Genomic DNA, 12,479 nt, shown 5'->3' with positions numbered 1-12,479 from the left:
AGAGATGGTGGTACAAGGGATATCATTGAGAAAAGTAAGATCAGGAAAGGAAGTGGGTCAGGCATGCAGCGAGAACAAGGGCCAGCCTTCCTATTCTGCCTGTGCCCCCTTTCTTCTCTTCTCTCTGCTCAATCTCCCTCTCTCCCTTTCATGTGCCTCCTTCCTCTTACCCCCCTCCTCCCTCCCCCCATATCAATGGACTTCACAACCATAGATGAGAGAAACTAGATGCAGCCAAGCAGAAGTGCTTCACCTGTAGCAGTATTAAGTTTGGGGGGCAGATCACAAGGAGTTAAGAGTTTGATTCTGCTCTTCTATCCAATCTTTATGGCTTCCTTGCTGTACTCTTCACATTTATAATGAGAGTTATGCTTCCTACACTGAGTCATGAAATTCCAAAATCCCACAAGCAGATTTCTGCTTACCCCAGAACTTAAAATTGTACCAAAAACTACACAGTACATTGTCATTTGCAATAAGTAGCATTAATTTAGAATTCTACAGTAATGATGTAGAGCTCATCAAAAACTTTCTAATGGAATACAAACATAAAAAAACAAAAATACCCAATCTGTCCTAATAGAATGCTTTTTTTAAAAAACAGAATGATGCCTCTCCTAAGAAGGCATTTAAATTATATTCCTGATAAGCTTGAAAAGTGCTATACACTGACAAATCACTCTTTTGGCTATGCTGTGAGAACTCCTTGTAGATTTATGAAAATGAATATTATAACTGGATTAAAGCTTAAGGATAGTATGTACTGCTAAGGAAGGAAAAACAGTATGGCTAGCAACTTTTCCTAAACTGGAGCTCTTCACTCTATGTGGACTATCTATAGCCATTGGTTGCTCTCCAGGTAACTTCAGAACACCAACCAAGATGCGTCAAGAGAATGCAAGACTAAAGGATCATCCAGTGTAAGAAACAAGCATGATCATGACAAGTTCTTAAGTCAAGTTGCCTTCAAAATAGCACTGACTCAACAGTACAAGTAAAACATTTCCACCAAGTAAACATTGAATTATCTGTCTTAATTTCATATTAGCTAAACCTGACATTCTAGAATATGAAAATACCTTGGAGAAATTTGGAGTGGTATATGACACTGAATGTTACGTGTAGTAATGGGCTTCTAGATCGTAATATTTAATATCTTCAAAGTAATTAACTACCTGTTGTTTCTGTTTGCCACAATGGATCAGTGTGCATATGGACATACCATGTTAGGGAATTGTAAATAGGTAATTCAAAAGTGGTACCGTCCTGTTCTAATATGGTTTTATCTCCAAATGTCTATAAAGCTTAATGTGTAAAAATTATATTGACTTGACACGTTTTACTGGTGTAACTGTCATATCTTAATACTTTTAGGAATCCAATAATTTTTAAAAAGGTACTTAAACAAGCTAAAGTGACTTTATAACTTGATAATTGAGTTGTGCAGAAATACTTTAAATTGTGTATGTGAAAAAAAAAAGTGGATTTTTAAAATGGGAAAGGGGCAGCTAGGCGGCGAGTGAATAGAGTGTTGGCCCTAGAGTCACGAGGAGCTGAGTTCAAATCTGGCCTAAGACGCATAACACTAACTAACTGTGTAACCTTGGGCAAGTCACTTAACTCCATTGCCTAACCCACCCCCCAAAACAAACAGAACTGGACAAGAGGAAGCTAATGACTTTATAAAACACCAAGAAATGATTTTTTAAAAAAGAATGAAAAAATAGAAGAGAATGTGAAACATTGCATTAAAAAACAACTGACATGGAAAACAAATCAAGAAGAGACAACATAAAAACTGTTGGACTGCTGAAAGTTATAATAAAAAAAAGAGTCTAAATACTATACTTCAAGAAATTGTTGAGGAAAATTGCCGTAAGTTTTAGAACTAGTGAGTAAAATAAAAACTGAAAAAATCCATTGATCACCACTTGAAAGATATCCCAAGATGAAAACTCACAGGAACATTATAGCTAAATTTCAAAGCTCCCAAATCAAGGGGAAAATACTACAAACAACTAGAAAGAAACAACTGAAATACTATGAAGTACAGTCAGGAAAACAGAAGACTTGGCAGCTTCTACATCAAAAAAGCGAAAGACATGGAACATGATATTCTGAAGAGCAAAGGAGTTGGGTTTGCAACCAAGAATAACTTACCCAGCAAAGGTGAGAGTTAATACTGCATGGAAAAAAAATTTACATTTCAGGAATTAAAGTACTTTCAGGTATTCATTAGGAAGAGATTAGGACTGAATGGAAAATCTGACCTACAAAAATCAGGAGAAACATAAGAAGGTAAACATGAAAGACCAATTATAAGGGATTTAGATTTAATAAGGTCAAACTGCTTACATCTTATAGGGGAAAACATTATCTATAACTCTTAAAAATTTTATCATCACTAGAGTAGTTTTTTTCTGAAAGAGTATATATAGATAGAAGGTGTGGGGCTGAGTTGAGTATGATGGGATGATGCTAAAAAATAAAATTGAGTGGGGAGAGGTAAAATGGAGCAATTATATCATACAAACTGGATGTGAATGGAAGAACTGTTACAGTGCAGGGTGGGAGGGTAAGTGGAGGGCTGGTAGTATGAGAACCTTATTCTCATCAGAACTGAGTTAAAGAAGGAATAACATATATATCTAAAAGGGTATAAAAGTCTTAATTTAAAGAGAAATAAGAAGGCAAGATGATAGGATAAAAGAAGGGCTCTTAGAAGACTGTGCAGATCAAGAAATAAGAGTGCAAGGGAAGAGGATAAGGGAGGGACTCTTAAAAGGATGGCTAGATTAAGGAACATGAGGACAAGGGGAGAGGATAAGGGAGGGATTCTTAGAAGAAGGGTGGATTAGGGAAGCAGTGGTCAGAAGTAAGTTAGATGTCTGAGGAAGGATAGAGTAAAAAGAGAGGGAGAGAAGAATAAACAGTGAAGAAAAATAGGATGGAGGGAAAGAAATACACAACTAGTAATTATAACTCTGGATGTGAATGGGATGAACTCACCAATAAAACAGAAATGGGTTTAAAATGTATTAAAAACCAGAACCTACAATATGTTGTTTATAAGAAATACATTTTAAAATGAGAGATACACACAGAGTAAAAATAAAGGGCTGGGGTAGAATTTATTATACTTCAGCTGATGCAAAAGCAGGTGTAGCAATCATGATCTCCGACAAAGTTAAAGCTAAAATAGATTTAATTTAAAACAGATAAAGAGGAAAACTACTTTATGATAAAACCTACCATAGATAATAAAGTAAAATCAATACTAAACCTATGTACACCAAATACCAGAGCAATTTTTTAAAGGAAAAACTTAATGAATTACAGGTGAAAATAGACAGCAAAACAGTGGGGGACTTCAAACTTCCCCACTCAGAACAAGATAAATCAAACCAAAAAAAAAAAAGAAAGAAGTCAAGGAGATGACTAGGATCTTAGATAAGCTAGATATGATAGCTATCTGGAGAGAATTGAATGAGAATAGAAAGGAATATATCTTTTTTTTCCAGCAGTACATAGTACCTTTACAAAAACTGACCACATAATAAGGCATAAAAGCTTTATAGTTAAATGCAGAAAAGCAGCAATATTAAATGCATCCTTTTCAGATCATAAAACAATAAAATGATTTTTAATATGGGACCATGGAAACACAGATCAAAAATTAACTAGAGACTAAATAACCTAATCTTAGAGAAACAGTGAGTTAAAAAACAAGTTACAGAAACAGTAAGTAACTTTTTATTAAAGAGAATGATAATGAGACAACATACCAAAACCTATGGGATGCAGCAGAAGAGTAATCAGAGGAAAATTTATATCTCTAAATGCTTAAATCAATAAAACAGAGAAAGAGAAGACCGATGAATGGGGTATGCGATTAAAAAAAACCTAGAAAAACAAATTTTAAATCCCCCATTAAACACCAAATTGGAAATCCTACAAAATTAAAGGTGAGATTAATGTAATAAATGTAAGAAAATCACTGAATTAATAAATAAAACTAGGAGTTGGTTTTATGAAAACACCAATAAAATAGATAAATCATTGGTTAATATGATTTAAAAAAGAGAGAAAACCAAATCATTGGTATCAAAAATGAAAACTGGTGAATATACCACCAATGAAGATGAAATCAAAACAATTATTAGGAGTGATTTTGCCCAATTATACACCAATAAATTTAACGATTTAAGTGAAATGGGAGAATATCTACAAAAACACAAGTTGCTTAGATTAACAGAAGAGTAAATTGAATATCTAAATAAACCTATTTTAGAAAAAGAAATTGAACAAGCCATAAATGAGCTTCCTAAGAAAAAAGCATCAGAGCTTCTACATTAAGGGACTGGAGGGCATGGAATATAATATTCCGGAGGGCAAAGGAGATAGGATTACAACCAAGAATCACCTACCCAGCAAAACTGAGTATAATCCTTCAGGGGAAAAAATAGTCATTCAATGAAATAGGGGACTTTCAAGCATTCTTGATGAAAAGACCAGAGCTGAATATAAAATTTTACTTTCAAATACAAGACTCAAGTGAAACATAAAGAGGTAAACAGGAAAGAGAAATCATAACAGACTTATTAAGGTTGAACTGTTTACATTCCTGCATGGAAAGATATTTATAACTCATGAATCTTTTGTCAGTATTAGGGTAGTGGGAGGGAAAAAAATTATACGTATAGATAGATAGATAGATAGATAGATAGATAGATAGATGGATAGATAGATAGAGGGCACTGGGTGAGTTGAAGATGAAGGGTGATATCTGGAAAATAAAGTTAAGGGGTAAGAGAGGATTATACTGGGAGAAGGAAAAAGGGAGAGGTAGAATGGGGTAAATTTTCTCACATGAAACAGACAAGAAAAGGCTTTTACAGTGGAGGGGAAATGGGGGAAGGTAAGAAGAAACAAGTGAATCTTATTCTCATAGGATTTGGCTTAAGGAGGGAATAACATACACCATCAATTGGGTACGGAAATCTATCTTACCCTACAGGAAAATAAGGGAGGAAAGGGACAAGAGAGCAGGGTGATGATAGAGGGGAGGGCAGACTGAGGGAGGGGAAAATCAGAAGCAAACACTTCTGAGGAGGAACAGGGTCAAAAGAGAGAATAGAATAAATGGGGGGTAGGATAGGATGAAGGGAAATATATTTAGTTTTTCACAACACGACTACTATGGGAGTGTTTTGCATGACTACAAAAAAAAAAAAGCATCAGGACCAGATGGGGTTTACAAGTGAATTCTACAAACATTTAAAGGTCAACTAGTCCCAATATTAAATAAATTACTCAGAATAATAGGAAAAGGAGTCCTACCAAATTCCTTTTATGAAACAAATATGGTGCTGAAATCTAAGTTAGGAAGAGCAAAAATAAAGAAAGAAAATTATGGACCAATTGCACTAACCAATTTGTATGCAAAAATTCTAAATAAAATACTAGCTAGGAGACTCTAACCATACAACAAAGATCATGTATTATGATCCAAGTAAGATTTATACCGGGAATACTGGGATCGTTTAACATAAAGAAAACTATTAATATAACTGAATATATCAATAACAAAATTAACAAAAATGATATGATTATATCAATACATGCAGAAAAAGCTTTTGATAAAATACAACACTCATTCCTATTAAAAATACTTGAAAGCATAGACACAAATGAATTTTTCCTTAAAATGATAAGAAGTATCTACCTACAACAATTAGCAAGCATTATTCATAACGGGAATGAACTAGAAGCCTTTCCAACAAGATCTGGAGTGAAATAAGGTTGCCCACTGTCACCAACATTATTCAGTACTGTATTAGCAATGCTAGTAATAGGGGCAGCTAGGTGGCGCAGTGGATAGAACACTGGCTCCAGAGTCAGGAAGACCTAAGTTCAAATCTAGCCTCAGAAACTTGATACTTACTAGCTGTGTGACTCTGGGCAAGTCACTTAACCCCACCTGCCTAGCCAAAAAAGGAAAAAAAAATGCTAGCAATAGCAAATAAGAGAATAAAAAGAAACTGAAGGAATCAGAACAATGGTACAATGATATACTTAGAAAATCCTGGAAATTCAATTAAAAAGCTATTTGAAACAATTTTAGCAAAGTAGCAGGATAAAATATAAACCCACATAAATAATCAGCATTTCTTTTTTGATGAACAAAACCCTGCAAGAAAAGCCAGAAAGAGAAATTCCACTTAAAGTAACTGCAGACAATATAAAATACTTAGGAGTCTACCTGCCAAGGCAACCCCAGGAACCAGATGAACATAATTATAAAACGTTCTTTATAGATTGGAGAAATATTAATTGTTCAAGGGGAGGCACAGCCAATATGATAAAAATGACAACTGTACCTAAACAAGTCTACCTATTTAATGCCATCCCTTACAATTAAATTATCAAAAAATTGTTTTATTGAGCTAGAAAGAATAATAACAAAATTCATCTGGAAAAACAAAAGGCCAAGAACATCAAAGGAATTAATGGAAAAAAAAATGTAAAGGAAGGAAGTTGAGCAGTACCAGATCTTAAACTGTATTATATGGTGGTAATTATCAAAACTCTCTGGTACTGGCTAAGAAATAGAAAGGTGGATCATTGGAACAGCGCAGACATACACAGTATACAGTAGTCAATGATTCTAGCGACCTTGTGTTAGACAAACATAAAGATTTAAGCTTGTCAGATAAGAACTTACTATTTTGTAAAAACTGTAGGGAAAATTGGAAAGCAGTCTGGTAGAAAATGGGTATAGACCATTATCCTACACCATTTACCAAGACAAGGGAAAAATGGATACACGACCTAGATGTAAAGGGAGATGTAAGAAAATTAGATGAACACGGAACATATTACCTATCAGGCTTATCCAACAGGAGAAGAATCTTATGAATAAAGATAAAAAGAGAACACTGTGAGATGTAGAGTGGATAATTTTGATTATATTAAATTAAAAAGGATCTGTATAAATAAAACCAATGTGACCAAGAGTAGATGGAAAGCAGAAAATTGGGTAAAAATTTCTATAGATAGTTTTCCATATAAAAGTCTCATCTCAAATAAAGAGAGAACTTTGTCAAATTTGTAAGAATACAAGTCATTCCCCAATTGATAAATGGTCAAAGGATATGAACAGGCAGTTTTTCTATGAAGAAATTAAAACTACATAGTAATATGAAAAAATGTTCTAAATCATTATTGATAAAAGAAATGCAAATTAGATCAACTTTGAGATATCATCTCACACATATCAGATTGGCTAAAACAACAGAAAGGGAAAATGATAAATGTTGGAGGGGATGTGGAAAAACTGGGACACTAACACACTACGCTGTTGGTGGAATTGTGAACTCACCTAACCATTTGGAAGAGCAATCTGGAATTATGCCCAAAGAGTTATAAATTTGTATATACCTTTTGACCCAGTAATACCACTATTAAGTCCGTTTCCTAAGGTGATCAAGGAAAAAAAGGAAGAATCTAGTTGTTCCAAAATATTTATAGCAGCTCTCTTTGTAGTGGCAAAGAACTGAAAATTCAGGAGATGCACAAATGGGGAATGGCTAAACAAGTTGTGGTATTTGACTGTGATAGAATACTACTGTACTGTAAGCCATAAGGAGCAGGATGACTTTAGAAAAACATGGAAAAACTTGCATGAAATAACGAAGAGTGAAATGAACAGAACCAAGAGAATATTGTATACATTACAGCAATATTATTCAAAAATTAACTGTGAACGAGTAAGTTATCCTGAGTATCAGAAATACTTAAATCAACTACAAAGGACCTATGAAGAAAGATACTATCTACCTCCAGAGAAAGAAACGATAAATAGAAGTATGCATAGTATGGTTGGTTTTACATATATTACACAGACACATACACCTGTGTCAAATGTAGCCTTCTCCAGCATGAGGTGGGGAGGAAAAGAGGGAGACAGTTCAGAACTTATAAAACAACAAAAATAAATAATAAAAAATAACAATTTTCATAATAAAAAATACAATTTTTTCAAAACAATTTTTTTTTCAAAAAGGCTTTGTGTTAACAACTATAGCAAAACAAAAGTGTTTACAGGTAGTCACTACTTTCCACCTTGGCAGTTAACTCCATAACATTTTGTATGGCTGCTGCATGCAACCTGGTGGGATTCTGTGAAAATGCTATCTGCTTTTTAACTCCTCTGTTTTGTTAGGCGTCCACAAAATTAAATACAGCAAAGAAGCCTAACTCTATGAAAATCTTGAAGTAGTATGAAGTAGTACTTGGTGAAGTAGTACGGACATCCTGTATTTGAGGATTAGTACATTAATCTACCAAACTTCTTTTGTTAAAACCCTTCGTAGCTTTTTAAACAAATACTCACCCATGAGGAGTAATCACTTAGCCCTACTGTGTTGGACTTTTGGGAAAGAAGGTTATGCCTCCCTGAGGCATAACTAAACTCAAAATGAAGTTTCCAAAGTATATTAAATTAGATCCCCACTGTATTCCTTATCTGAATAGAAAGCAGCTTCCAAAGTATATTGTCCTACATGGCCACCTGCACCAAGTAGCATAGGTTCTAATTGGGCAAGGAAAGGCAATAGATGGGGAGGAAAGCTTTCACTAAGCCTATGAATAGAAAAAGCATTTTTTAAAGTGTTAATTTGCAGAACACATCTTCTCCATAATTAAGGCAATACAGTAAACCTATTTTCAGCACGAAGTACCTCAGGAGGCAAAATGATAGTGTGACTATCATTGGGTAGTAAATAAATGAAAAGAGGGAAATGCTTGTGGGGGTGGTAAGAGAGAAGGCAAAGGAGGAAAATGCGAACAACTGGTGGTTTACATCACCCAGAACAAAAAAATTAAATGTTTAGATGGTGGCAAGGGGGAAAAGAAAAAAAATGTTCTGACTGCCTAAAGAATTAAAAAAGACTGCTTTTATCTTAACTTGATGTCACTATGCTTATGCTCTGTGATTTTCAAACATGTCCAAAGGTTCCATACCTTTGAATGCTCCAAAAGGAAGTCTGGAAGGAGGTGAACCTGTGCCAGTAGCTCCGTATAGTTGTGACAAGGAAAATAATAAATATGAGAGAGTATGCTTTCTAGGGAGAAGGTCTCCAATGCTTTTTGGTACTCTGAAACAAACAACAACAGGTCCTTAGATAATGATTTATTTATAATCTTATTATTTTGTTGAGGATAGGAAAATAATAAATTCAATAACAAGAGAAAACATTATACCTCCTATTAAATTCAAAAAAAGTTACAAAAAATGGAAGCAAAGAGACTGAGGACTCCTGGTTTCTCTGGATTATGTTACTGTTGGTTAAAATATCCAACTCTGAGTTATGTCTTGAGTTCTACTTTCAGCTTTTCTACTGAATGCTAAGATCTGGAAAAAAATTACAATGTCTGTGATCTACTTCTCCCTCATATTTGTAAGAGGTAGGGTAAAAATCTATACTATGTCCACAAATTAAGACCTGGGCTTAAGTCCTAGCTCAATAACTTACAAATTATGTAAGGTCGAACAAATCATCCAAACCCTCTGAAACTTTTCCTCATTTGCAAAATAGAAATAACAAAACCTGTACTACCTACCTCACAGGGTTGCTACAAGAAAAATATTTTATAAACCTTGAAAAGGTAATAAAAATGTAAGTTAAAGTATTACTAATAAAAACGTTAGCTATTATTAATATGGCCAGATCATGATTTCCATCTGTTTCACAAACAGAAAAAGGATGTTTTAAAGTTTATTCCATGTGCATTTTTTTTCTCATGCGCTTTTAAATACCAAGACATTTCAAAGGCAAAAATTTATGAATATGTTTGCTTACTGAAGTGGAATACTTTGAAATTAAATCAGAAAAAGATGCAAAACAAAAACACAACATTCTCTTCCTCTTCAAAATAGACCAGCCGAAAATGAAATTCTTAGGTTTCAGAGACATAGGTAGGCAGCTTGCTACATCAAGAACCGATACACTTAAGAAGAGAAAAATTCAAAGATTTAGAATTGGAAGGGTCCTCAGAGGACATCTAATGCAACCCCTTTATTTTACATATGAGAAAACTGAGGCCTAGGGAGAAGTGACTTGCTGAAATCACATATACATTTAAGTAGCAGAGCTGGAATTTGAATACAAGTCCTTTGCCTCCAAATCCAGCATATGCTTTTCACTGTTATCATACCAACAGCTATTACTTTAAATACTCACTAAATCTGCTTAATGTTTTCAACAAACAACAAAAATAGATATTTTAATCCTAGTAGGTCACATAGAGTAGTGGCTAATAAAATATTTCGCTTTACATTTATGTGCATGTGTCATACAATTTTATCAGACTCCATGAAGGCAAGGGCTATGCCATATTTTATATGTGTCTAGCACAGCATGTGTTCTGTGCTTTTGGCACAAAGCAAGTGATGAATAAATGCCAAACTGAACTGCATACTGTCTATTCAAAGTAACAGGCAACACTGTACTCTACACAACACATGAATGGGATTTCAAAAATAATTTTTCTACGTGTATATTTTGCCACAAATGAAAAAACATTTATTAAGTACTTCCTATGTACTAAGTGGGGCAGTTAGGTGGTGCAGTGGATGGACTACCAGGCCTGAAGTGAGGAAAACTCCTTTTCCTGAGTTCAAATCTGGCCTTGGACACCTATTAGCTGTGTGACCCTGGGCAAGTCCCTCAACCCTGTTTGCCTCAGTTCCTCATCTGTAAAATGAGCTGAATAAGGAAATAATAAACCAGTATCTTTGCCAAGAAAACCCCAAATGGGGTCCCCAAGAGTTGGCCACAACTGAAACGACTGAACAACAACAACAAAATATTTTAAGTGCTGAGGATCAAACAGAAAAAGTCAGTTCCTGTTCTCAAGAGGCTCACTTTCTATTTGGGGAAAACAACACACAAAGGTGAGTTCAGTTTTGGGGTACATGGAAAGGTCCAAAGATTCTAAGGGTACATACATAGGACAGGAAGCTTTACGGGGGGACTAGGAGCAGGAAGGAAGTAGGGATTCTAGGTTCCCTCCAGCAAGAACGGAGATGGGGAGGTCTGTCCAGCAAGGAGGGAAAAGAGAAAAGGGACATGGGCAAGAAGGCTGGGCATGGAGATCTTGATAGCCTACAGCATGGGAAAGCTGCCCGCTTAATGGGCTGGGGCTCTCCAGGCCATGGGCAACTAAGGAAGACAGCTCCTAGTAGGACAGATGGTACATACTTATTCAAGGGAAAATAAGTGACTTGTGAAAAGTACTCGTTTATGTCAAAACATCTAAAGGCATGAAAGAATCGGGGACGGGGAGAGAAGCCATTTAAAAACCATTAATTTACTTACTTCACAACAAATTTTAAGAATCAGCACCTAAATATAACTATTTTAATTACAAGTGTATGTAGGCTCTAGGGAACTCATTTACTTTCATCTTCTGTCCTACAGGAAAGAATATCTCTTCTAAACTCACCCTCTTCAGAGTGTGATCCTGCAATAAGGTGAAGATGTTGAACACAGGCTGTGGCAAGATCTACCACTCTGTCAACCATAAAACTTCCTTCTGTATCAAGGAATATGGCTTCACCTGCTACTCCTCCAAAACATTCTGGGATCTGTACATCTACTGCCAACTGCATGCTGTGAAGAGATAAAAAATCAAAAGAAGTGAGTGTCACTCATGGCCCATGGCCACTAAACATCATGTTCAGCCTAAGGAGGAGGCAGACTTGTCAATTTCAAGCTCAGGGAGGGGTAAGCTTGACACTGGCGATTGGATTCCCTTGGAGCTACCTGGGCCAGGCTTGGTCAAAGAGCAGATTTTAACTTTATCTCTTTAAATTTACCCTACTAGAGCCTGCAGGGCATGGTTTTAAATTGACAAACCTATATTTGGTAGTTATTTCTGGCTGGCATCACAACAAAACAAATTTATTTAATGTAAAAATGAGATCTTAAAGAATAAGATAAATATTTTCTAAGCAACATTTAGAGTTGAGCAGAGAAATAATTCCTGTGTTAATGAAAAAAGATTTATTAAGTGTTTACTATGTGCCAAGTACAATGTTAAGTGTTGGGGACACAAAAATGAAGACAACTCTTGACCTCAAGGAGCTGATATTTTTTTCTAAAATTAAAATTACATTCTAATTCTATAGTCCTAATACACAACGAAAAGTGATGGCCAGAGAAGAGACACTTTGGTCAGAAAAGTTATTGGGATGGTCAATGGGCCATAAAGAGTAGATTGGCAGACTTCAACTAGGAAGAACAGAGTTGATGTGATCATGGTTCAAGACTGGGGGTGGGGGGAGGAGAGACCAAACAGGCTGGTAATGAGGAGATGGCCAGAGGAATAGGAAGTATAACAGATAATGGCAGGGGCTTTCCGGAAAAAGTGTTCAAGGAAAGGTAGTTCCCCCCTCACCCCCATCCTCCCTCAGA

At 35.4% G+C, this 12,479-nt stretch overlaps 1 protein-coding gene across 7 annotated transcripts in view; it reads right to left on the bottom strand.

The window, feature by feature from the left end:
* The window catches only part of RAD51C (RAD51 paralog C), a 66,669-nt gene that overhangs the window by 42,714 nt on the left and 11,476 nt on the right, over positions 1-12,479 (bottom strand). For all 7 annotated transcript variants that reach the window (XR_002325576.2, XR_002325577.2, XM_020991989.2 and 4 more), the window contains exons 3-4: positions 11,509-11,675; positions 9,025-9,158 (exon numbers count right to left, since the gene is read on the bottom strand). Coding sequence is in view for 5 of the 7 variants with exons in the window: in XM_020991989.2 (XP_020847648.1) it covers positions 9,025-9,158; positions 11,509-11,675 (301 nt within the window). In the remaining 2 variants the exon portion in view is untranslated. The remainder of the gene's footprint in view (positions 1-9,024; positions 9,159-11,508; positions 11,676-12,479) is intronic.

Source organism: Phascolarctos cinereus, unplaced genomic scaffold, assembly GCF_003287225.1.
Source record: "Phascolarctos cinereus isolate Bilbo 61053 unplaced genomic scaffold, phaCin_HiC Scaffold_5;HRSCAF=322, whole genome shotgun sequence".
NCBI lineage: Eukaryota > Metazoa > Chordata > Mammalia > Diprotodontia > Phascolarctidae > Phascolarctos > Phascolarctos cinereus.
The sequence above is the reverse complement of the archived record's forward strand: the minus strand, read 5'-3'. Positions and strand labels throughout refer to the sequence as shown.